Source organism: Narcine bancroftii, chromosome 14 (genome assembly GCF_036971445.1).
Source record: "Narcine bancroftii isolate sNarBan1 chromosome 14, sNarBan1.hap1, whole genome shotgun sequence".
Lineage (NCBI taxonomy): Eukaryota > Metazoa > Chordata > Chondrichthyes > Torpediniformes > Narcinidae > Narcine > Narcine bancroftii.
This window is the reverse complement of record NC_091482.1, coordinates 70996941-71022885: the sequence shown is the minus strand read 5'-3', so window position 1 is coordinate 71022885 and position 25945 is coordinate 70996941. Positions and strand designations below refer to the sequence as shown.

The window sequence follows — 25945 nt, the reverse complement described above, 5'->3', positions numbered from 1 at the left end:
TTTGTGAATAAGGACAATGAGGATAATGGGATGATGGGACACCGACAGGTCCTCCAAGTTCACAGAAACAGCACGTAGGCAGACAGGATTGCCTAATGCCAAACTCATCCAGGAGGCATAAGAATGTAAGGGGGAGGGTATTCCTATATTGAAATCAACTCTATAAAAGTTGGGTGAGCCCCTGTGTGTGTGCGTATTCCCAGGGTAAGGGGAAGCACCCAACTTTGCATTGTTGTATAATAAATGTTCTTTGTTCTCAATTTTTGTCTCGAGCAATTTCTGTGAAGGTACTTGTCTTGGGTAAACTTGTACCTCTCATTTTGTTCATTTTAGATTGGTCACAGTGTTTGAACTACCGAAAGAAAACAGACACACACACCGAGAGCAGTTCAGATTATACAAATGTTTATTACAAATTCAAAAGCTGATTTCACACTACAATATGCAAGCCCTTCCCAACTATACTTATCAACGCTTGGACTGGTCCCAACTGCCGAAGCGAGGCAACGACTGCACACTTGTAGCAACTTCTCCACCTCCCCTGACTGGGACATTGGCTGGACTCCAGAAGTTCTTCTTCTTGCTGAGAGATGCTGCCACCACTCGGAGAGTCTCTCCCTTCAGCAGCAGGACCTTGCCTTTTATTACCCAAAAACTGCTTACCCAAGCACCTATTCCCAGCACAACATGAAAGTTAAGCAAGCAAGCTAGCATGCTAGGATAATTAATGAATAACATAATTTTCAGCTTATCATTTTTAATACAATGGTTTATTCTACATCAAGGCTAAGCTCTGACAGTTGTGACCAAAACAAGCAGGAAGATTAAATGTTCTCGGTACACAGATGTCCTTTCTTCAGATAACAGCATCTCTGGCCCCTCGGTGGAATTTTGCTTATGTCTGCTGAGTCTAAAAACAATTAGGTTCTCAGCCTTGCAGAACCCAAAGCTGCAAGTTTAAAAAAAAAGGTTCTCAGCTCTGCAGAACCAAGAGCTGGAAATTAAGAAAAAAACAGGTTAACTAAAATAGGTTAGAATCTTCCATTACAGTACTTCTTTTTCTAACAATAGCTTTCCTCTCATTTGGTGACCAGAACTGCACACAGTACTCTCAATAGGGCCTCACCAATACCTTGTTTAGTCTCAACCTCACTGCCCGACTCCTGTATTCTATGCTTTGGTTGATAAAGGCCAGCTATTTGAACAGATTCTTTTCGAGGTACTCTCTGATTACCCTCCAATAATTAACCTATCACTGTCAGGCTCACCTGGTTGGCTTTTGAAGCCCTTTTTAAACAAAGGAACATTAGATTACATCCATTCCTCTGGCACCTCACCCGTGGATAAACAGGTTTTAAATATTTCTGTCAGAGCCCTTGCAATTTCTACTCTTCTTTCCCTCAAGGCCAAGGGAATATCATGTCAGACCTCCATCCACCAACAGACAAAAATCAGCCATCACAAGGTGAAGGCAGGACAGTAGTCCCACCTCTCCAGCACGAGTCACCCCAAAATCAAGTCAGCACTGACTGCAAGAAGTTTCGACATTCTCTCGGTGTCTGTGTGGATTTCCTCCCACACTCCACAGCTCAAGGCGATTTGGGAAGCTCAAGACCATGGGGTGGAAATGCACATGATAGTCCTGTGGGCATCAATTTAATTCAACAGCACAGATGAACCTTTGGGCACGACCTGATCTTTTTCTGGTTTCAAACTCATTATTTTTGAAAATTGTATGTGCCCCTCTAATGCAGCACGACTGCTGCTAAACAGGCTTCATGATACATATCCATGACAAGAACTCGGGAGAATCTGATTTGGTTACTAGACTTTTGAACAGAACAGTGTCTGGACATTTTATCCCTAAACTGAAACTTTATAGACATACAGAACAAAAAGAGGGCAAAACAAGCTTGTGTCTCACCAATACCACAATTCACGGACACTTTTTAAGTTCTCAAGGGTGGCAGGAAACACAAAAATAGACAAACTCCTTCCACACTGTCACTTTGAGAGCTTTGGACTCACCATGCTGTAAATATTGCCAAGCCATCACTCTCTCTCCAAATCAATGACCAAAAGTACTGGCTGAGCGATAGATTTGAGACATTTTACCCGCTATGTAGCAATCAGGCACTAGGAAAATTGCTGCTTTCATTGTAAAGTATTTAGGAATCTCAGACCACAAACAACCTTCACCCCGAAAAACAAGCAATTCTCCACAATAAAACTAGGTTTCCTTCCTGTCTGCAAGCATCTGCTCTCTTGAGTCTGAATGGCACAAGTGGGGAAACCGTTTCAAACCCATGACCTGAAACAGCATATTCTCTTCCCCTAATTGGAGCTGTGTTGCAATTGGCCACCACTGCCCGAGCAAGAATGAACTGGGAGATCTCACACTTGCTCCTTCACAGGTGAGACCTCCCTGTTCATTGGAGCTCCATATCATCCATCTTGCTCTATTTTGTTAACCTTAATCAAGTCTCCTCTCATTCTCCAACACTCCCATGAAAAATAAAAATCATGTATCCTGTAGTTCGCGAGTCCGGACACCAGGTGGTGGTATTATACCTAGGTCTCTCTCTCTCTCTCTCTCCCCCTCTCGCTTCATGCATGCAGTACTCGGTGTGAACAGGCGGTGGCAGCACTTTACAGCCCTTGCAATCTGCAGCTTGGACAGGAGATGGTTGGTTTGCACCTCGTGGGCTCTTGCACCAAGATTGAAGATTTGGAGATTTCCCATTGATTGGCAGAGAACATACACGACATCACATCCAACCCTGAGATTCCCCTTTTCCTGTTGTCACGGCCGAATTCCAACGCATGGGTCGTGCAAAAATAAACGGTTCAGTGGAAACCTGGAAAGATAAAAGAATTGAAAACAAAGAAAATCAATAAAGTGCTGCAAGAGTCCTGAAATGAGTTCCTGATTGAGTTTGTTGTTGAGGAGTCTGAAGGTGGAGGGGGAGCAGCTTTCCTGAACCTGGGGGTGAGAGTCTTGAGGCTCCTTGTGCTCCAATTGTTGCTTTGGTCTGGGCTTCTGTCCTTTTGCCTGGATTCTCATCCTCTGCTTTTTCAGTCTGAACCTTGCCATCAGCCCCAGGAATAAAAACGTGGAGATATGGATCGGAATTCTTTCTGGCTGTGTACACGTTGTAACACGGAGCCTGGAGCACCTCAAACACTGCTCTCATCCTCGTGTGTTCACGGCTAGAGACGAGAACAAATCTGGTCCTTAGCCACTGATAAATCCATCTCCAGGATGTTGACACTTTATTCCTGTGTGTTTGCTTTGAACCTTGCTTAGTGCTAGGGCTTTGAATTAAGAATTTTTCATTATTTTTTTCCTTTTGAATTGAACATTACAATACATGCTAATGCACTTTTCAAATTGTTTTACAATGGAAACAATATTTTAAAGAAAAATCTGTAGATTTCACCATCTGAGGTGGAGGAACTAAACTGTGGTTTCGGTGGGTCCATGCCCAGGGGGATTCGGATTATTTTAAACAGGACCGTCTTCCAATGTCTGCAGCGGAACTGGCAGAAAGAGGATTAGGCTGTCGGTGTCATTGTTAATGACGTCTCATTCCAGCACAGAAACCTTCCAGTCTGTGGTGAACTGATTTTCTCATCCCACTGACCAGCACCCATTTCATGTCCCTTCATACCCCTCCCATCCATGCCCATATCCAAATGCTTTCTGCAGTTAAGCCATTTCTGATTCCACACATCCATAGATCCCAAGCCTTATGACTGAGTCTGTGGAGCCTATCAAATTCCTCACCAAAATGAAGACAAACCTCATCCTCTGCCAAACCTTCATCCATTCCTTTTAGTAACACTTGATGGTTGAGGTCAGGGGTCCCCAAACGGGTCAGACTGTCCTCATAGCATCCCTGATCCCTCATTGACCTCAACGCCAGGAATCCTGGCGCTGGATGGGGTGGGGGGAACATCACTGCTGCATCTACTTGAGGAACAGAGAGTCCTGTGGAAAAGTGGAACCTTTCTATTATTGGCCCTGACCACCCGTCCCACTTGCAGGTCCCCATCCCCAGCCCCCTCACACCGATCACAAAAATCCCACTCATTCCCATCCAAGGGTCCCCGACCCCCTCACACTCACTGGTCCTCCTCACCCTCGCAGTTCCCAAACCCCGTCACCGTTCTGGGTCCTCAACCCCCTGAGCTTCACGGTTCTACCTCAGGCTCTCAGGTACCCCTCACCCTTCTAGGCCCCCCTCCCTCCTCCCCCCTCAGCCTCACGTGTCTCCGATCCCCCCTCAAACTTCTGGGTTCCCGACAACCCCTCAGCCTAGAGGATCGCCGACACCCCTCTCAGCCACGCAGGTCCCCAACACCCCTCACCCATCTGGTTCCCCCCTCACCCTTCTGGTTCCCCCTCACCCATCTGGTTCCCCCCTCACCCATCTGGTTCCCCCTCACCCTTCTGGTTCCCCCTCACACTTCTGGTTCCCCTCAACCTTCTGGTTGCCCCTCCTTCCTCAGCCTCACCGGTCCCTGATGCCCCCTCACCTTTCTGGGTCCCAACCACCCTCAGCCTCGCGGGGCCCCGACCCCCATCAGCCTCGCAGGTGCCCGACCCCCCCCTCAGCCTCATGGGTCCCCGACCCTCGTGAGCCACGTGGGGCCCGACCCCCTCAGCCTCACGGGTCACCCCCTCAGCCTCGCGGGCCCCGACCCCCATCAGCCTCGCCGGGCCCAACCCCCCTCAGCCTCGCGGGACCCAACACCCCACAGCCTCGCGGGTCCCAAACCCCCACAACCTCGCGGGGCCCAACACCCCACAACCTCGCGGGGCCCAACACCCTTCAGCCTCGTGGCCCCCGACCGACCTCAGCCTCGCGGGTCCCCGACCCCCCTTAGCCTCGCAGGTCCCCGACCCCACTCAGCCTCACATTTCCCCCTCCCCCCAACAGCCTCACGGACCCCGACCCCCCTTCAGCCTCGCGGGTCCCCGACTACCACACCCTAATGTCACCCCGACCCAAACTCCCTCACGGTTCCCCGGACCCACCTCACAACCATCCCTCTGCACGTTCCCCTACGAGCTCCGGCCGCCCCAGACCCAAAGTGCGACCCGTGGAAACTCCGTCCTCTCTGGTCTCGCTGCCAAAATGCCTCGATTCCCGCCCGTGAAGAACCGACACGAACCTCTCTCTCCCTCCCGCTCGCGAACTACTCCTCCAAAGGCGGGAAAGATCAACAAAATGGCGGCCACCAGGGGTCGCTCTCGCGAGAGCTTTGGCCACCCCTGCACGGGATCTCTTCTCCGCCACCCCGAACCCATGGATGGAGCCCTTTGGAGCCCCCTCTGTCCTGAGAACCTCGTCCCACTGGGGAAGGGTCCAAGAGTTGCCTCAGGCCTCCAGTCCATCTCCCCTTCAGGCTGCACATTTCCACACCAGGACTTGCACCACATTCCCCCACAAGATTCCAGTCCATCCCACCTCCACCACCTTGGCCCAAAGCTCATTCCACGCTCCCACCCCCCTCTGAGGGAAAAAAAATCCCCCTTCAATCTCAATCCATGTCCTCCTCTTTGAATCTCCCCCACTCTCCTTGGAAACAGCCTGTCCCCATGGACACGATCCGTCCCCACTCACAATCAAATCTTCCTCAATCTTCTACGGTCCAGGGAATAAAGTCCCAGCCTGTCCAACCTTCCCCTGGAACTCAAACCCCGAAAGCCAGACCACCTTCTTGTCCCTCTCCTCGACGCGCTGTCTCATTCCTATCCTTCCTCTCCTCCGGCCACCCAAACGGCACACAATGTTCCCAAGTTGGCCTCACCCAGGCCTTGTCCAACTTCCTCGTAGCCTCCCACCTCCTGCACTCAATCCTCTCATTTCTGAAGGCCAAAATACCAGAAGCATTCTTCACCCCCCCCACACCCCCCCACCATCTCTACATGGGACTCCACTTTCGGGCAGTTCTGTACCACAGTTCCTCAATCCCTTTGTTTGACAACACTCCTCAATGGTCTGCCATTTAACATTCAAACTCTTACGTTTTAAGAATCAATTGCAGAGATCCATGGATGTGGGAAGTCAGGAGGGTTAGGGACTGGCTGCAGGTCGATGAGACTGGCAGAATGATATTTCACCATGGACGAGAAGGGCCGAAGGGTCTCTTTTCTTTGCTGTGGGGTTTCTAGGGTAGAGTTCACACCATTCTCAGGAAGGAGGATGAGCAGACAGATGTCATGGTCCACGGGTAGGAAAGGTGATGAGATCCTGCCAGGAGAGATGAGGGAGTTAAGTGCGAAGGTGAAGGGCACAACCAAGGGGTCTCTCTCTGTCTGTTTGTGTGCGTGTGTAACTACGTCTGTGTGTTTCTCTCTATGTCTGTGTGTGTCTCTCTCTCTGTCTGTCTCTCGGTCTGAGTGTGTCTCTGTGACTGTGTGTCTCTCTGTGTCTGAGTGTGTCTCTGTGTCTGTGTGTGTCTCTGTGTCTGACTCTGTCTGTGTCTCTCTCTCTCTGTGTATCTCCCTCTGTGTGTGTGTCTCTGTCTGTCTGTTTGTCGCTCTGTGTGTGTCTCTCTCTCTCCCTCTGTGTCACAATTTGTGTCTCTCTGTCTGTATGTGTGTGTGTCTCTCTATGTCTCTGTATCTGAGTCTCTGTATCTGAGTCTCAGTGTGTGTGTGTGTCTCTCTCTGTCTGTGTCTTTCTCTCTCTCTGTGTCCCTCTCTCTGTGTCTCTTTCTCTGTGTCTCTGTGTGTGTCTCTCTCTCTCTGTGTTTCTCTCTCTGTATCTCTGTGTGTGTTTCTATATCTGTGTCTCTGTCTCTGTGTGTGTCTCTGTGTCGTGTGTCTGTCTCTCTGTGTCGTGTGTGTGTCTCTCTCTTTCTGTGTGCGTGTCTCTTTCTCCGTCTGTGTGTGTCTATCTGTGTCTCTTGTCTGTCTCTCTCTCGCTGTCAGTGTCTCTCTCTCTCTGTCTGTGTATGTTTCTGTGTGTGTCTCCCTCTGTGTGTCTGTCTGTGTGTGTATCTGTCTCTCTGTTTCTGTGTGTGTGTGTGTCTGTCTGGGTATGTGTGTGTCGCTCTCTCTCGGTGTCTCTAATATTTGCTTATTCATTACCCACCATTATCCATCCCTACTGGTGGTGCGGGCTTTGTTCCCCAAGGCGTCTGTATTGGCTGTCCATAGACAATCTCTGCCCCAACGCATTCCTCAGTGTCACCTGCATTAAAATCAAGATGGCATCAGCACCTTTTTGGGCACTTTTGGCCGTGTTTCCTCAGTTGTTCTGGCCAGTTTTGTGTTTCGTTCACACATTCCTGCTGCCTGGGGTTCACGACACTCGTGGAAGATCGCCAGTTCCTGAAACAATTCTTCATTTATCTTATTTGTAACATTTTTACATTTAATTTAACATATGCATTAAAAAACTTAAATTTCTTATTTGAAAATAAGATAAAATTAATGCATAGTGATTTCAAAAGTAACCCCTCCCACAGCTGCCCAATAGAAAACAATAAAGAGAGAAAACATCTAGATAGTATTTATAAAAATTGACCAAAACTCTCAAATAAAATCTTGCTTTTCTTGGTTTTAGGGGTCAGAAAGTTCGTGTTGGGTGATGACAACTTAATTCCTACAATTGGTAAATACACATCCCAAATCTTCAAAAGAGAAATTCAAATTTGTTCCGTGAATTCGATGTAATTATTTCGTGGGAATCAATGGCCTATTTCAGTGTGGCCATCGACCCATTCCCAAATACGCATCGGACTTCCAAGTTACTGCCACACAATTTAACCCTATAACAATTACAGCACAGAAACAGGTCACTTGGCCCTTCTTGACTGCACTGAACTAAATACTCTCCTCTCGTACCACCTCTCTGCATTCCCCTCCCCTCCAATTTTTCCTGAAATGACAAAATGGACCCTGCCGCCACTATTTCTCCCGGAAGCTCACTCCACTCAGCCACCACTCTGAGTAAAGAAGTTCCCCCTCATATTACTTCCAAACTTTTACCTCCTGTTTCAATCTCTGAGATTTTTTCATTATTTTTTTCCTTTTGAATTGAACATTACGATATATGTTAATGCACTTTTCAAATTGTTTTATAATGTAAACAATATTTTAAAGAAAAATCTGTAGATTTCACCATCTGAGGTGGAGGAACTAAACTGTGGTTTCGGTGGGTCCACGCCAAGGGGGATTCGGATTATTTTAAACTGGACCGTCTTCCAATGTCTGCAGCGGAACTGGCAGAAAGAGGATTGGGCTGTCGGTGTCATTGATAATGACGTCTCATTCCAGTACAGAAACCTTCCAGTCTGTGGTGAACTGATTTTCTCATCCCACTGACCAGCACCCATTTCATATCCCTTCATACCCCTCCCATCCATGCCCATATCAAATGCTTTCTGCAGTTAAGCCATTTCTGAATCCACACATCCATAGATCCCAAGCCTGATGACTGAGTCTGTGGAGCCTATCAAATGTCTATGTTTGTGTGTGTCTCTCTGTGTCTGTGTGTGTCTCTGTGTCTGTGTGTGTCTGTGTGTGTCTCTGTGTGGGTCTCTCTCTGTGTCTCTCTGTGTCTGTGTGTATCTCTGTGTCTGTGTGTGTCTCTCCCTCTGTATGTGTCTCTGTGTCTGTTTGTGTATCTCTGTCTGTGTCTGTGTGTGTGTCTCTCTCTCCCTGTGTCACAATTTGTGTCTCTCCGTCTGTATGTGTGTGTCTCTCTGTCTGTGTCTCTGTATCTGTGTGAGTCTCTGTGTCTCTCTCTCTGTCTGTGTCTCTCTCTGTGTTTGTCTCTCTCTGTCTGTGTGTGTGTCTCTCTCTGTTTCTGTGTGTCACTGTCAGTGTCGCTGTGTGTGTTTCTATATCTGTGTGCCTCTGTGTGTCTCTCTGTCTATGTCTGTGTGTGTGTATCTGTCTGTGTGTGTCTGTCTCTCTGTGTCGTGTGTCTGTCTCTCTGTGTCGTGTGTTTGTCTCTGTCTGCCTCTGGCTGAATGTGTGTGTCTGTCTCTTTGTGTCGTGTGTGTGTCTCTCTGTCTCTTTCTGTGTGCATGTCTCCCTCTCCGTCTGTGTGTATCTCTCAATCTGTCTGTGTCTGTCTGTCTGTGTGTGTCTCTGTCTGTCTCTCTCTCGCTGTCAGTCTCTCTCTCTGTCTCTGTCTGTGTGTGTTTCTCTGTGTGTCTGTGTCTGTCTCTCTGTTTCTGTGTGTGTGTGTGTGTGTGTCTGGGTATGTGTGTGTCGCTCTCTCTCGGTGTCTCTAATATTTGCTTATTCATTACCCACCATTATCCATTCCTACTGGTGGTGTGGGCTTTGTTCCCCAAGGCATCTGTATTGGCTGTCCATAGACCATCTCTGCCCCAACGCATTCCTCGGTGTCACCTGCATTAAAATCAAGATGGCATCAGCACCTTTTTGGGCACTTTTAGCCGTGTTTCCTCAGTTGTTCTGGCCAGTTTTGTGTTTCGTTCACACATTCCTGCTGCCTGGGGTTCACGGCACTCGTGGAAGATCGCCAGTTCCTGAAACAATTCTTCATTTATCTTATTTGTAACATTTTTACATTTAATTTAACATATGCATTAAAAAACTTAAATTTCTTATTTGAAAATAAGATAAAATTAATGCATAGTGATTTCAAAAGTAACCCCTCCCACAGCTGCCCAATAGAAAACAATAAAGAGAGAAAACATCTAGATAGTATTTATAAAAATTGACCAAAACTCTCAAATAAAATCTTGCTTTTCTTGGTTTTAGGAGTCAGAAAGTTCGTGTTGGGTGATTACAACTTAATTCCTACAATTGGTAAATACACATCCCAAATCTTCAAAAGAGAAATTCAAATTTGTTCCGTGAATTCGATGTAATTATTTCGTGGGAATCAACGGCCTATTTCAGTGTGGCCATCGACCCATTCCCAAATACGCATCGGACTTCCAAGTTACTGCCACACATTTTAACCCTATAACAATTACAGCACAGAAACAGGTAATTTGGCCCTTCTTGTCTGCACTGAACTAAATACTCTCCTCTCGTACCACCTCTCTGCATTCCCCTTCCCTCCAATTTTCCCTGAAATGACAAAATGGACCCTGCCGCCACTATTTCTCCCGGAAGCTCACTCCACTCAGCCACCACTCTGAGTAAAGTTCCCCCTCATGTTACTTCCAAACTTTTGCCTCTTAACTCAATACCTCCTGTTTCAATCTCTGCTCCCCGCAATGAAAAAAGTCTATCCACATCAACACGTTATATCCTCCTAGTAATTTTAAAGTTCGATCAAATCCCCTCTCAACCATCTACAATCCAAAGAATAAAGACTTCATTTGCTCAATCTTTCTTTGTAATCTAGTTGCTGATATCCAGGTAACATTGACGTAAATCTTCTCTGCACCCTCTCTACTTTGTTGATAGCTTTCCTCTCATTTGGTGACCAGAAGTGCACACAGTATCTCAACAGGGCCTCACCAATACCTTGTCTAGTCTCAACCTCACTGCCCGACTCCTGTATTCTATGCTTTGGTTGATAAAGGCCAGCTATTTGAACAGATTCTTTTCGAGGTACTCTCTGATTACCCTCCAATAATTAACCTATCACTGTCAGGCTCACCTGGTTGGCTTTTGAAGCCCTTTTTAAACAAAGGAACATTAGATTACATCCATTCCTCTGGCACCTCACCCGTGGATAAACAGGTTTTAAATATTTCTGTCAGAGCCCTTGCAATTTCTACTCTTCTTTCCCTCAAGGCCAAGGGAATATCATGTCAGACCTCCATCCACCAACAGACAAAAATCAGCCATCACAAGGTGAAGGCAGGACAGTAGTCCCACCTCTCCAGCACGAGTCACCCCAGGATCAAGTCAGCACTGACTGCAAGAAGTTTCTACATCCTCTTGGTGTCTGTGTGGATTTCCTCCCACACTCCACAGCTCAAGGGGGCCGTAAGTTCATTGGCGATTTGGGAAGCTCAAGACCATGGGGTGGAAGTGCACATTCTGGTCCTGGGGGCATCAATTCAATTCAACAGCACAGATGAACCTTTGGGCACGACCTGATCTTTTTCTGGTTTCAAACTCATTATTTTTGAAAATTGTATGTGCACCTCTAATGCAACACGACTGCTGCTAAACAGGCTTCATGATACATATCCATGACAAGAACTCGGGAGAATCTGATTTGGTTACTAGACTTTTGAACAGAACAGTGTCTGGACATTTTATCCCTAAACTGAAACTTTATAGACATACAGAACAAAAAGAGGGCAAAAGAAGCTTGTGTCTCACCAATACCACAATTCACAGACACTTTTTAAGTTCTCAAGAGTGGCAGAAAACACAAAAATAGACAAACTCCTTCCACACTGTCACTTTGAGAGCTTTGGACTCACCATGCTAGAAATATTGCCAAGCCATCACTCTCTCTCCAAATCAATGACCCAAAGTCCTGGCTGAGCGATAGATTTGAGACATTTTACCCGCTATGTAGCAATCAGGCACAAGGAAAATTGCTGCTTCCATTGTAAAGTATTTAGGAATCTCAGACCACAAACAACCTTCACCCCGAAAAACAAGCAATTCTCCACAATAAAACTAGGTTTCCTTCCTGTCTGCAAGCATTTGCTCTCTTGAGTCTGAATGGCACAAGTGGAGAAACCGTTTCAAACCCATGACCTGATACAGCATATTCTCTTCCCCTCATTGGAGCTGTGTTGCAATTGGCCACCACTGCCCAAGCAAGAATGAACTGGGAGATCTCACACTTGCTCCTTCACAGGTGAGACCTCCCTGTTCATTGGAGCTCCATATTATCCATCTTGCTCTATTTTGTTAACCTTAATCAAGTCTCCTCTCATTCTCCAACATTCCCATGAAAAATAAAAATCATGTATCCTGTAGTTCGCGAGTCCAGACACCAGGTGGTGGTATTATACCTAGATCTCTCTCTCTCCCTCTCTCTTCATGCATGCAGTACTCGGTGTGAACAGGCGGTGGCAGCACTTTACAGCCCTTGCAATCTGCAGCTTGGACAGGAGATGGTTGCTTTGCACCTCGTGGGCTCTTGCACCAAGATTGAAGATTTGGAGATTTCCCATTGATTGGCAGAGAACATACACGACATCACATCCAACCCTGAGATTCCCTTTTTCCTGTGGACGCGGCCGAATTCCCACGCATGGGTCGTGCAAAAATAAACAGTTCAGTGGAAACCTGGAAAGATAAAAGAATTGAAAACAAAGAAAATCAATAAAGTGCTGCAAGAGTCCTGAAATGAGTTCCTGATTGAGTTTGTTGTTGAGGAGTCTGAAGGTGGAGGGGGAGCAGCTTTCCTGAACCTGGGGGTGTGAGTCTTGAGGCTCCTTGTGCTCCAATTGTTGCTTTGGTCTGGGCTTCTGTCCTTTTGCCTGGATTCTCATCCTCTGCTTTTTCAGTCTGAACCTTGCCATCAGCCCCAGGAATAAAAACGTGGAGATATGGATCGGAATTCTTTCTGGCTGGGTACACGTTGTAACACGGAGCCTGGAGCACCTCAAACACTGCTCTCATCCTCGGCTAGAGACGATAACAAATCTGGTCCTTCGCCACTGATAAATCCATCTCCAGGATGTTGGCACTTTATTCCTGTGTGTTTGCTTTGAACATTGCTTCGTGCTAGGGCTTTGAATTAAGAATTTTTCATTATTTTTTTCCTTTTGAATTGAATATTACAATATATGCTAATGCACTTTTCAAATTGTTTTACAATGGAAACAATATTTTAAAGAAAAATCTGTAGATTTCACCATCTGAGGTGGAGGAACTAAACTGTGGTTTCGGTGGGTCCATGCCCAGGGGTATTCGGATTATTTTAAACAGGACCGTCTTCCAATGTCTGCAGCGGAACTGGCAGAAAGAGGATTAGGCTGTCGGTGTCATTGTTAATGACGTCTCATTCCAGCACAGAAACCTTCCAGTCTGTGGTGAACTGATTTTCTCATCCCACTGACCAGCACCCATTTCATATCCCTTCATACCCCTCCCATCCATGCCCATATCCAAATGCTTTCTGCAGTTAAGCCATTTCTGAATCCACACATCCATAGATCCCAAGCCTTATGACTGAGTCTGTGGAGCCTATCAAATGCCTCACCAAAATGAAGACAAACCTCATCCTCTGCCAGACCTTCATCCATTCCTTTTAGTAACACTTGATGGTTGAGGTCAGGGGTCCCCAAACGGGTCAGACTGTCCTCATAGCATCCCTGATCCCTCATTGACCTCCACGCCAGGAATCCTGGCGCTGGATGGGGTGGGGGGAACATCACTGCCGCATCTACTTGAGGAACAGAGAGTCCTGTTGAAAAGTGGAACCTTTCTATTATTGGCCCTGACCACCCGTCCCACTTGCAGGTTCCCATCCCCAGCCCCCTCACATCGATCACAAACTTCCCGCTCATTCCCATCCAAGGGTCCCCGACCCCCTCACAACTCACTGGTCCTCCTCACCCTCGCAGTTCCCAAACCCCGTCACCGTTCTGGGTCCTCAACCTCCTGAGCTTCACGGTTCTACCTCAGGCTCTCAGGTCCCCCTCACCCTTCTGGGCCCCCCTCCCTCCTCCCCCCTCAGCCTCATGTGTCTCCGATCCCGCCTCACCCTTCTGGGTTCCCGACAACCCCTCAGCCTAGAGGATCACCGACACCCCTCTCAGCCACGCAGGTCCCCAACACCCCTCACCCATCTGGTTCCCCCCTCACCCATCTTGTTCCCCCTCACCCTTCTGGTTCCCCCTCACCCTTCTGGTTCTCCTCAACCTTCTGGTTGCCCCTCATCCTCAGCCTCACCGGTCCCTGATGCCCCCTCACCTTTCTGGGTCCCAACCAACCTCAGCCTCGCGGGGCCCCGACCCCCATCAGCCTCATGGGTCCCCGACGCTCGTGAGCCACGTGGGGCCCGACCCCCTCAGCCTCGCGGGCCCAGACCCCCCTCAGCCTCGCCGGGCCCAACCCCCCTCAGCCTCGCGAGACCCAACACCCCACAGCCTCGCGGGGCCCAACCCCCCACAACCTCGCGGGGCACAACACCCCACAGCCTCGCGGGGCCCAACCCCCTTCAGCCTCGTGGCCCCCGACCGACCTCAGACTCGCGGGTCCCCGACCCCACTTAGCCTCGCGGGTCCCCGACCCCCCTCAGCCTCACGTTTCCCCCTCCCCCCAACAGCCTCACGGACCCCAACCCCCCTTCAGCCTCGCGGGTCCCCGACTACCACACCCTAATGTCACCCCGACCCAAACTCCCTCACGGTTCCCCGGACCCACCTCACAACCATCCCTCTGCACGTTCCCCTCCGAGCTCCGGCCGCCCCAGACCCAAAGGGCGACCCGTGGAAACTCTGTCCTCTCTGGTCTCGCTGCCAAAATGCCTCGATTCCCGCCCGTGAAGAACCGACACGAACCTCTCTCTCCCTCCCGCTCGCGAACTACTCCTCCAAAGGTGGGAAAGATCAACAACATGGCGGCCACCAGGGGTCGCTCTCGCGAGAGCTTTGGCCACCCCTGCACGGGATCTCTTCTCCGCCACCCCGAACCCCTGGATGGAGCCCTTTGGAGCCCCCTCTGTCCTGAGAACCTCGTCCCACTGGGGAAGGGTCCAAGAGTTGCCTCGGGCCTCCAGTCCATCTCCCCTTCAGGCTGCACATTTCCACACCAGGACCTGCACCACATTCCCCCACAAGATTCCAGTCCATCCCACCTCCACCACCTTGGCCCAAAGCTCATTCCACGCTCCCACCCCGCTCTGAGGGAAAAAAAAATCCCCCTTCAATCTCAATCCATGTCCTCCTCTTTGAATCTCCCCCACTCTCCTTGGAAACAGCCTGTCCCCATGGACACGATCCGTCCCCACTCACAATTTTCAAATCTTCCTCAATCTTCTACGGTCCAGGGAATAAAGTCCCAGCCTGTCCAACCTTCCCCTGGAACTCAAACCCCGAAAGCCAGACCACCTTCTTGTCCCTCTCCTCGATGCACTCTCATTCCTATCCTTCCTCTCCTCCGGCCACCCAAACGGCACACAATGTTCCCAAGTTGGCCTCACCCAGGCCTTGTCCAACTTCCTCGTAGCCTCCCACCTCCTGCACTCAATCCTCTCATTTCTGAAGGCCAAAATACCAGAAGCATTCTTCACCCCCCCACCCTCTCTTGATGGGACTCCACTTTCGGGCAGTTCTGTATCACAGTTCCTCAATCCCTTTGTTTGACAACACTCCTCAATGGTCTGCCATTTAACATTCAAACTCTTACGTTTTAAGAATCAATTGCAGAGATCCATGGATGTGGGAAGTCAGGAGGGTTAGGGACTGGCTGCAGGTCGATGAGACTGGCAGAATGATATTTTACCATGGACGAGAAGGGCCGAAGGGTCTCTTTTCTTTGCTGTGGGATTTCTAGGGTAGAGTTCACACCATTCTCAGGAAGGAGGATGAGCAGACAGATGTCATGGTCCACGGGTAGGAAAGGTGATGAGATCCTGCCAGGAGAGATGAGGGAGTTAAGTGCGAAGGTGAAGGGCACAACCAAGGGGTCTCTCTCTGTCTGTTTGTGTGCGTGTGTAACTACGTCTGTGTGTTTCTCTCTGTGTCTGTGTGTGTCTCTCTCTCTGTCTGTCTCTCGGTCTGAGTGTGTCTCTGTGACTGTGTGTCTCTCTGTGTCTGAGTGTGTCTCTGTGTCTGACTCTGTCTGTGTCTCTCTCTGTCTGTGTGTGTCTCTCTCTCTGTGTATCTCCCTCTGTGTGTGTGTCTCTGTCTGTCTGTTTGTCGCTCTGTGTGTTTCTCTCTCTCTCCCTCTGTGTCACAATTTGTGTCTCTCTGTCTGTATGTGTGTGTGTCTCTCTATGTCTCTGTATCTGAGTCTCTGTATCTGAGTCTCTGTGTGTGTGTGTGTCTCTCTCTGTCTGTGTCTTTATCTCTCTGTGTCCCTCTCTCTGTGTGTCTCTCTCTCTCTCTGTTCTCTCTCTCTCTCTGTGTTTCTCTCTCTGTATCTCTGTGTGTGTTTCTATATCTGTGTCTCTGTCTCTGTGTGTGTCTCTCTGTGTCGTGTGTCTGTCTCTCTGTGTCGTGTGTCTGTCTCTCTGTGTCGTGTGTCTGTCTCTCTCTTTCTGTGTGCGTGTCTCTTTCTCCGTCTGTGTGTGTCTATCTGTCTGTCTGTGTCTCTTGTCTGTCTCTCTCTCGCTGTCAGTGTCTCTCTCGCTCTGTCTGTGTATGTTTCTGTGTGTGTCTCCCTCTGTGTGTCTGTCTGTGTGTGTATCTGTCTCTCTGTTTCTGTGTGTGTGTGTGTCTGTCTGGGTATGTGTGTGTCGCTCTCTCTCGGTGTCTCTAATATTTGCTTATTCATTACCCACCATTATCCATCCCTACTGGTGGTGCGGGCTTTGTTCCCCAAGGCGTCTGTATTGGCTGTCCATAGACAATCTCTGCCCCAACGCATTCCTCGGTGTCACCTGCATTAAAATCAAGATGGCATCAGCACCTTTTTGGGCACTTTTGGCCGTGTTTCCTCAGTTGTTCTGGCCAGTTTTGTGTTTCGTTCACACATTCCTGCTGCCTGGGGTTCACGACACTCGTGGAAGATCGCCAGTTCCTGAAACAATTCTTCATTTATCTTATTTGTAACATTTTTACATTTAATTTAACATATGCATTAAAAAACTTAAATTTCTTATTTGAAAATAAGATAAAATTAATGCATAGTGATTTCAAAAGTAACCCCTCCCACAGCTGCCCAATAGAAAACAATAAAGAGAGAAAACATCTAGATAGTATTTATAAAAATTGACCAAAACTGTCAAATAAAATCTTGCTTTTCTTGGTTTTAGGAGTCAGAAAGTTCGTGTTGGGTGATTACAACTTAATTCCTACAATTGGTAAATACACATCCCAAATCTTCAAAAGAGAAATTCAAATTTGTTCCGTGAATTCGATGTAATTATTTCGTGGGAATCAATGGCCTATTTCAGTGTGGCCATCGACCCATTCCCAAATACGCATCGGACTTCCAAGTTACTGCCACACAATTTAACCCTATAACAATTACAGCACAGAAACAGGTCATTTGGCCCTTCTTGACTGCACTGAACTAAATACTCTCCTCTCGTACCACCTCTCTGCATTCCCCTCCCCTCCAATTTTTCCTGAAATGACAAAATGGACCCTGCCGCCACTATTTCTCCCGGAAGCTCACTCCACTCAGCCACCACTCTGAGTAAAGAAGTTCCCCCTCATGTTACTTCCAAACTTTTACCTCCTGTTTCAATCTCTGAGATTTTTTCATTATTTTTTTCCTTTTGAATTGAACATTACGATATATGTTAATGCACTTTTCAAATTGTTTTACAATGTAAACAATATTTTAAAGAAAAATCTGTAGATTTCACCATCTGAGGTGGAGGAACTAAACTGTGGTTTCGGTGGGTCCATGCCCAGGGGTATTCGGATTATTTTAAACTGGACCGTCTTCCAATGTCTGCAGCGGAACTGGCAGAAAGAGGATTGGGCTGTCGGTGTCATTGTTAATGATGTCTCATTCCAGTACAGAAACCTTCCAGTCTGTGGTGAACTGATTTTCTCATCCCACTGACCAGCACCCATTTCATATCCCTTCATACCCCTCCCATCCATGCCCATATCAAATGCTTTCTGCAGTTAAGCCATTTCTGAATCCACACATCCATAGATCCCAAGCCTTATGACTGAGTCTGTGGAGCCTATCAAATGTCTATGTTTGTGTGTGTCTCTCTGTGTCTGTGTGTGTCTCTGTGTGGGTCTCTCTCTGTGTCTCTCTCTGTGTCTGTGTGTGTCTCTGTGTCTGTGTGTGTCTCTGTGTGGGTCTCTCTCTCTCTGTGTCTCTCTCTCTCTGTGTCTGTGTGTGTCTCTGTGTCTGTGTGTGTCTCTCCCTCTGTATGTGTCTCTGTGTCTGTTTGTGTGTCTCTGTCTGTGTCTGTTTGTGTGTCGCTGTGTGTGTGTCTCTCTCTCCCTCTGTGTCACAATTTGTGTCTCTCTGTCTGTGTCTCTGTACCTGAGTCTCTGTGTCTGTCTCTGTGTGTGTGTGTGTCTCTCTCTGTCTGTGTCTCTCTGTCTGTGTCTCTCTGTCTGTGTCTCTCTGTCTGTGTCTCTCTGTCTGTGTCTCTCTGTCTGTGTCTCTCTGTCTGTGTCTCTCTGTCTGTGTCTCTCTGTCTGTGTCTCTCTCTCTCTCTGTGTCTCTCTCACTCTCTGTCTCTCTCTCTCTCTGTGTCTCTATGTGTGTGTCTCTCTCTCTCTCTCTGTCTGTGTGTGGGTCTCTCTCTGTGTCTCTGTGTGTGTCTCTGTCTCTGTGTGTCTCTCTCTGTCTATGTCTGTGTGTGTGTAACTGTCTGTGTGTGTGTCTCTCTCTGTGTCTTGTGTCTGTCTGTATGTGTCGTGTGTTTGTCTCTGTCTCTGGCTCTGTGTGTGTGTCTGTCTGTGTGTGTGTCTGTCTCTTTGTGTCGTGTGTGTGTCTCTCTGTGTGTCTCTCTGTCTCTTTCTGTGTGCGTGTCACTCTCTCTGTCTGTGTCACAATTTGTGTCTCTCTGTCTGTATGTGTGTGTCTCTCTGTCTGTGTCTCTGTATCTGTGTGAGTCTCTGTGTGTCTCTCTCCGTCTATGTCTCTCTCTGTGTGTGTCTCTCTCTGTCTGTGTGTGTGTCTCTCTCTGTTTCTGTGTGTCACTGTCAGTGTCGCTGTGTGTGTTTCTATATCTGTGTGCCTCTGTGTGTCTCTCTGTCTATGTCTGTGTGTGTGTATCTGTCTGTGTGTGTCTGTCTCTCTGTGTTGTGTGTCTGTCTCTCTGTGTCGTGTGTTTGTCTCTGTCTCTGTCTCTGGATGTGTGTGTGTATCTGTCTCTTTGTGTCGTGTGTGTGTCTCTCTGTCTCTTTCTGTGTGCATGTCTCCCTCTCCGTCTGTGTGTATCTCTCAATCTGTCTGTGTCTGTCTGTCTGTGTGTGTCTCTGTCTGTCTCTCTCTCGCTGTCAGTCTCTCTCTCTGTCTCTGTCTGTGTGTGTTTCTCTGTGTGTCTGTGTCTGTCTCTCTGTTTCTGTGTGTGTGTGTGTCTGTCTGGGTATGTGTGTGTCGCTCTCTCTCGGTGTCTCTAATATTTGCTTATTCATTACCCTCCATTATCCATTCCTACTGGTGGTGTGGGCTTTGTTCCCCAAGGCATCTGTATTGGCTGTCCATAGACCATCTCTGCCCCAACGCATTCCTCGGTGTCACCTGCATTAAAATCAAGATGGCATCAGCACCTTTTTGGGCACTTTTAGCCGTGTTTCCTCAGTTGTTCTGGCCAGTTTTGTGTTTCGTTCACACATTCCTGCTGCCTGGGGTTCACGGCACTCGTGGAAGATCGCCAGTTCCTGAAACAATTCTTCATTTATCTTATTTGTAACATTTTTACATTTAATTTAACATATGCATTAAAAAACTTAAATTTCTTATTTGAAAATAAGATAAAATTAATGCATAGTGATTTCAAAAGTAACCCCTCCCACAGCTGCCCAATAGAAAACAATAAAGAGAGAAAACATCTAGATAGTATTTATAAAAATTGACCAAAACTCTCAAATAAAATCTTGCTTTTCTTGGTTTTAGGAGTCAGAAAGTTCGTGTTGGGTGATTAAAACTTAATTCCTACAACTGGTAAATACACATCCCAAATCTTCAAAAGAGAAATTCAAATTTGTTCCGTGAATTCGATGTAATTATTTCGTGGGAATCAACGGCCTATTTCAGTGTGGCCATCGACCATTCCCAAATACGCATCGGACTTCCAAGTTACTGCCACACATTTTAACCCTATAACAATTACAGCACAGAAACAGGTAATTTGGCCCTTCTTGTCTGCACTGAACTAAATACTCTCCTCTCGTACCACCTCTCTGCATTCCCCTTCCCTCCAATTTTCCCTGAAATGACAAAATGGACCCTGCCGCCACTATTTCTCCCGGAGGCTCACTCCACTCAGCCACCACTCTGAGTAAAGTTCCCCCTCATGTTACTTCCAAACTTTTGCCTCTTAACTCAATACCTCCTGTTTCAATCTCTGCTCCCCGCAATGAAAAAAGTCTATCCACATCAACACGTTATATCCTCCTAGTAATTTTAAAGACCTCGATCAAATCCCCTCTCAACCATCTACAATCCAAAGAATAAAGACTTCATTTGCTCAATCTTTCTTTGTAATCTAGTTGCTGATATCCAGGTAACATTGACGTAAATCTTCTCTGCACCCTCTCTACTTTGTTGATAGCTTTCCTCTCATTTGGTGACCAGAAGTGCACACAGTATCTCAACAGGGCCTCACCAATACCTTGTCTAGTCTCAACCTCACTGCCCGACTCCTGTATTCTATGCTTTGGTTGATAAAGGCCAGCTATTTGAACAGATTCTTTTCGAGGTACTCTCTGATTACCCTCCAATAATTAACCTATCACTGTCAGGCTCACCTGGTTGGCTTTTGAAGCCCTTTTTAAACAAAGGAACATTAGATTACATCCATTCCTCTGGCACCTCACCCGTGGATAAACAGGTTTTAAATATTTCTGTCAGAGCCCTTGCAATTTCTACTCTTCTTTCCCTCAAGGCCAAGGGAATATCATGTCAGATCTCCATCCACCAACAGACAAAAATCAGCCATCACAAGGTGAAGGCAGGACAGTAGTCCCACCTCTCCAGCACGAGTCACCCCAGGATCAAGTCAGCACTGACTGCAAGAAGTTTCTACATTCTCTCGGTGTCTGTGTGGATTTCCTCCCACACTCCACAGCTCAAGGGGGCCGTAAGTTCATTGGCGATTTGGGAAGCTCAAGACCATGGGGTGGAAGTGCACATTCTGGTCCTGGGGGCATCAATTCAATTCAACAGCACAGATGAACCTTTGGGCACGACCTGATCTTTTTCTGGTTTCAAACTCATTATTTTTGAAAATTGTATGTGCACCTCTAATGCAACACGACTGCTGCTAAACAGGCTTCTTGATGCATATCCATGACAAGAACTCGGGAAAATCTGATTTAGTTACTAGACTTTTGAACAGAACAGTGTCTGGACATTTTATCCCTAAACTGAAACTTTATAGACATACAGAACAAAAAGAGGGCAAAACAAGCTTGTGTCTCACCAATACCACAATTCACAGACACTTTTTAAGTTCTCAAGGGTGGCAGAAAACACAAAAATAGACAAACTCCTTCCACACTGTCACTTTGAGAGCTTTGGACTCACCATGCTGTAAATATTGCCAAGCCATCACTCTCTCTCCAAATCAATGACCAAAAGTACTGGCTGAGCGATAGATTTGAGACATTTTACCCGCTATGTAGCAATGAGGCACAAGGAAAATTGCTGCTTCCATTGTAAAGTATTTAGGAATCTCAGACCACAAACAACCTTCACCCCGAAAAACAAGCAATTCTCCACAATAAAACTAGGTTTCCTTCCTGTCTGCAAGCATTTGCTCTCTTGAGTCTGAATGGCACAAGTGGAGAAACCGTTTCAAACCCATGACCTGAAACAGCATATTCTCTTCCCCTCATTGGAGCTGTGTTGCAATTGGCCACCACTGCCCGAGCAAGAATGAACTGGGAGATCTCACACTTGCTCCTTCACAGGTGAGACCTCCCTGTTCATTGGAGCTCCATATTATCCATCTTGCTCTATTTTGTTAACCTTAATCAAGTCTCCTCTCATTCTCCAACATTCCCATGAAAAATAAAAATCATGTATCCTGTAGTTCGCGAGTCCAGACACCAGGTGGTGGTATTATACCTAGATCTCTCTCTCTCCCTCGCTTCATGCATGCAGTACTCGGTGTGAACAGGCGGTGGCAGCACTTTACAGCCCTTGCAATCTGCAGCTTGGACAGGAGATGGTTGCTTTGCACCTCGTGGGCTCTTGCACCAAGATTGAAGATTTGGAGATTTCCCATTGATTGGCAGAGAACATACACGACATCACATCCAACCCTGAGATTCCTTTTTTCCTGTGGACACGGCCGAATTCCCACGAATGGGTCGTGCAAAAATAAACGGTTCAGTGGAAACCTGGAAAGATAAAAGAATTGAAAACAAAGAAAATCAATAAAGTGCTGCAAGAGTCCTGAAATAAGTTCCTGATTGAGTTTGTTGTTGAGGAGTCTGAAGGTGGAGGGGGAGCAGCTGTTCCGGAACCTGGGTGTGTGAGTCTTGAGGCTCCTTGTGCTCCAATTGTTACTTTGGTCTGGGCTTCTGTCCTTTTGCCTGGATTCTCATCCTCTGCTTTTTCAGTCTGAACCTTGCCATCAGCCCCAGGAATAAAAACGTGGAGATATGGATCGGAATTCTTTCTGGCTGTGTACACGTTGTAACACGGAGCCTGGAGCACCTCAAACACTGCTCTCATCCTCGTGTGTTCACGGCTAGAGACGAGAACAAATCTGGTCCTTAGCCACTGATAAATCCATCTCCAGGATGTTGACACTTTATTCCTGTGTGTTTGCTTTGAACCTTGCTTAGTGCTAGGGCTTTGAATTAAGAATTTTTCATTATTTTTTTCCTTTTGAATTGAACATTACAATACATGCTAATGCACTTTTCAAATTGTTTTACAATGGAAACAATATTTTAAAGAAAAATCTGTAGATTTCACCATCTGAGGTGGAGGAACTAAACTGTGGTTTCGGTGGGTCCATGCCCAGGGGTATTCGGATTATTTTAAACAGGACCGTCTTCCAATGTCTGCAGCGGAACTGGCAGAAAGAGGATTGGGCTGTCGGTGTCGTTGTTAATGACGTCTCATTCCAGCACAGAAACCTTCCAGTCTGTGGTGAACTGATTTTCTCATCCCACTGACCAGCACCCATTTCATATCCCTTCATACCCGCCCATCCATGCCCATATCCAAATGCTTTCTGCAGTTAAGCCATTTCTGATTCCACACATCCATAGAACCCAAGCCTGATGACTGAGTCTGTGGCGCCTATCAAATGCCTCACCAAAATGAAGACAAACCTCATCCTCTGCCAGACCTTCGTCCATTCCTTTTAGTAACACTTGATGGTTGAGGTCAGGGGTCCCCAAACGGGTCAGACTGTCCTCATAGCATCCCTGATCCCTCATCGACCCCCACGCCTGGAATCCTGGTGCTGGATGGGGTGGGGGGAACTTCAATGCCGCATCTATTTGAGGAACAGAGAGTCCTGTGGAAAAGTGGAACCTTTCTATTATTGGCCCCGACCACCCATCCCACTTGCAGGTCCCCATCCCCAGCCCTAGCCCCCACACATCTTTTCTAATGGAATACAAGACCTCTTTTCTGAATGCCACCATTGAATACTCGTCATTTTCTAGCCCCAGCTAATGCCAATCTCAAAGAGCAATTTGAGACTCACCTAATTTTAATTCTAAATTCAATTTCTTCATATAACCCAATAAAAATACCTTGGGATCAAGTGAAAGTTTAAATTTTAATAAGTTCCTTGATTCTATCCCAGAAAGGTTTCACATAATCAAGTCGAGTGCAAGAAAGAGCCAACTTGCTCATGGCACCTAAAGCACCGATTTACGTGAAACTCCACGAGTTCCACCTACCTACTTCCCTTGCCCATAACCCTCCCACCCCCTCGCATCCATGTACTCATATAACCTCATCTTAAATGACAGAATTGACCCTGGCGCCACTTCTTCCAGTAGATCATTCCACTCAGCCACCACTCTGAGTGAAGAAGCATCCTCTTGTATTACTTCTCAAGTTTTGCCCCTTAACTTATGACCCCTTGTTCCAATCTCTGCTCCCCTTAGGGAAAAGAGCCGATTCACAGCTACTCTATCTATTCCCTTGATAATTTTAAATACCTCTATCAAATCCTCGCTCAACCCTCTACGCTCCAATGAATGAAGTCCCAGTCTACTCAATCTTTCTACGTATTCAAAATACTGCAATCCAGGCAACATTTTCGTCAAACTTCTTTGCACTCTCTCTACCTTATTGATATCCTTCCTATAATTTGGAGACCAGAAAGGCATACAATACTCCAAACTTGGCCTCACCAACACTCTGAACATCACCTCCCCAGATCCTACATTCCATGCTATGATTTATAAAGGCCAGCATACCCAAAGCCTTCTATCTCCATGGGAATCCACCTTCAAATTTAAAACTAATTTGGCAGGGGGAAGGGAACAGGACTGATAGTGAAGCAGATAGGAGAGTGAATATAGGGGTGGTTCTGTTAGACGGTGAAACAATAAGGAAAAAGGGAACTAAAAGTGATAGGAGAGTAGGGGCAAGTGCATCGAGAACAAAGGTTGAGGGAGAAAGGAGATATGTTATCAAGGTATTGTGTATGAATGCACGGAGTGTAAGGAATAAAATGGATGAGCTTGAGGCGCAAATGGCAATGGGAGGTTATGACATTGTCGGAGTTACGGAGACATGGCTGCGGGAAGGGCAGGATTGGGAAATCAATGTTCCCGGGTACACGTCCTATAGAAAAGACAGAAAGTTGGGAAGAGAGGGTGGGGTAGCTCTGTTGGTAAGAAATGAAATTCAGGCGTTTGAAAGGAAAGACATTGAAACAGGTGGGTAGAGTCTGTTTGGATAGAATTAAGAAATTGTAAAGGCATGAGGACCATAATGGGGGTCATTTACAGGCCTCCAAAAAGTAGCTCAGATATCGGTAGCAGTATAAATCAGGAATTAAGAGTGGCATGTCAAAGTGGTAGCAATACGGTAGTTTATGGGGGACTTCAACATGAAGGTGGACTAGGATAATCAGACGGGGGCAGGAACACAAGAGAGTGAGTTTATTGAATGTCTAGTGGCAGCTAGTAGAGGAACCTACCAGGGGGAAGTCGATTCTGGACTTGGTGCTGTGCAGTGACGCAGAGTTAATAAGTGACCTCGATGTAGGGGAGCCATTAGGGAATAGTGACCATGGTATGGTTACTTTTGAGCTGCAATTAGAAAGGGAAAAAGAAAGGAAGTCGGAAGCATCTGTACTGCAGTTAAATAAAGGGGATTATGCAGCAATGAGGGAGGAGCTAGCCAAAACAAAATGGAAAGATACACTAGCTGGGAGGACAACTGGGGAAAAATGGCAGGTATTTTTGGACATTTTTCACAGTATTCAGGACAAATTTATTCCAAAGTGGAGGAAAGGCTCTTGGATATGCAAATGGCAGCCGTGGCTAACTAATGAAATCAAGTGCAATATCAAATCCAAAGGGAGTAAGTATAAGATAGCGAAGTGGAGTGGGAAGCTAGAGGATTGGGAAACCTTCAAAGAGCATCAGAGGGTAACTAAGAAAGTCATAAGAGAGGGGAAAATGAAGTATGAGAGGAAATTAGCAAATAATATAATGGAGGATAGCAAAAGCTTTTTTAAATATGTGAAGAGGAAGAAATTGGTTCGATCTAAAATTGGTCCATTAAGAATGGAAAAGGCTGGAATTATTACCGGAAACAAGGAGATGGCTGAGGAATTTAACAAATACTTTGCATCGGTCTTCACCAAGGAGGATATAGGTTATGGTCAGTTAGGGGGTAGTGGTCATGCGGTATCAAGAGACTTGGGGAACTTTCCTGCGGAAGTAGGGGATATCCGGATCTAGAAGCAGGAGGTTGTTAGTAAATTGTTTGGACTGAGGTCTGATAAAACCGCAGGGCCTGATGGGCTGCATCCCAGGGTGCTTAAAGAAGTTGCTATGGAAATTGTGGAGGCACTGGTCGACATTTTCCAAAGTTCCATAGATTCGGGGGAGGTCCCTGAGTATTGGAGAGTGGCTGATGTGGTGCCGATTTTTAAGAAGGGAGGGAGGGAGAAAACGGGAAATTATAGACCGGCCAGCCTGACGTCAGTGGTGGGGAAGATATTGGAATCTATCATAAAAGGAGTAATAGCAGAACACTTAGGCAGAAATAATAGTATAAGGG

The 25945-nt window shown here is 46.9% G+C and overlaps 1 protein-coding gene and 1 long non-coding RNA gene across 3 annotated transcripts in view; one reads left to right on the top strand and one right to left on the bottom strand.

Moving 5' to 3' along the window:
* The first annotated feature begins 3941 nt into the window (after positions 1–3941).
* LOC138749358 (proline-rich protein HaeIII subfamily 1-like) lies at positions 3942–4999 on the top strand. The gene is made up of 3 exons (XM_069910567.1): positions 3942–3946; positions 4048–4219; positions 4565–4999. Exons 1-3 carry the CDS (start codon positions 3942–3944, stop codon positions 4997–4999), a joined length of 612 nt encoding a protein of 203 aa, XP_069766668.1.
* An 18029-nt stretch (positions 5000–23028) lies between these two features.
* Positions 23029–25945, bottom strand: part of LOC138749718 (uncharacterized) — an 83697-nt gene continuing 80780 nt past the window's right edge. For both annotated transcript variants that reach the window (XR_011348840.1, XR_011348841.1), the window contains exon 3: positions 23029–23189. This is a non-coding gene — a long non-coding RNA (uncharacterized lncRNA). The remainder of the gene's footprint in view (positions 23190–25945) is intronic.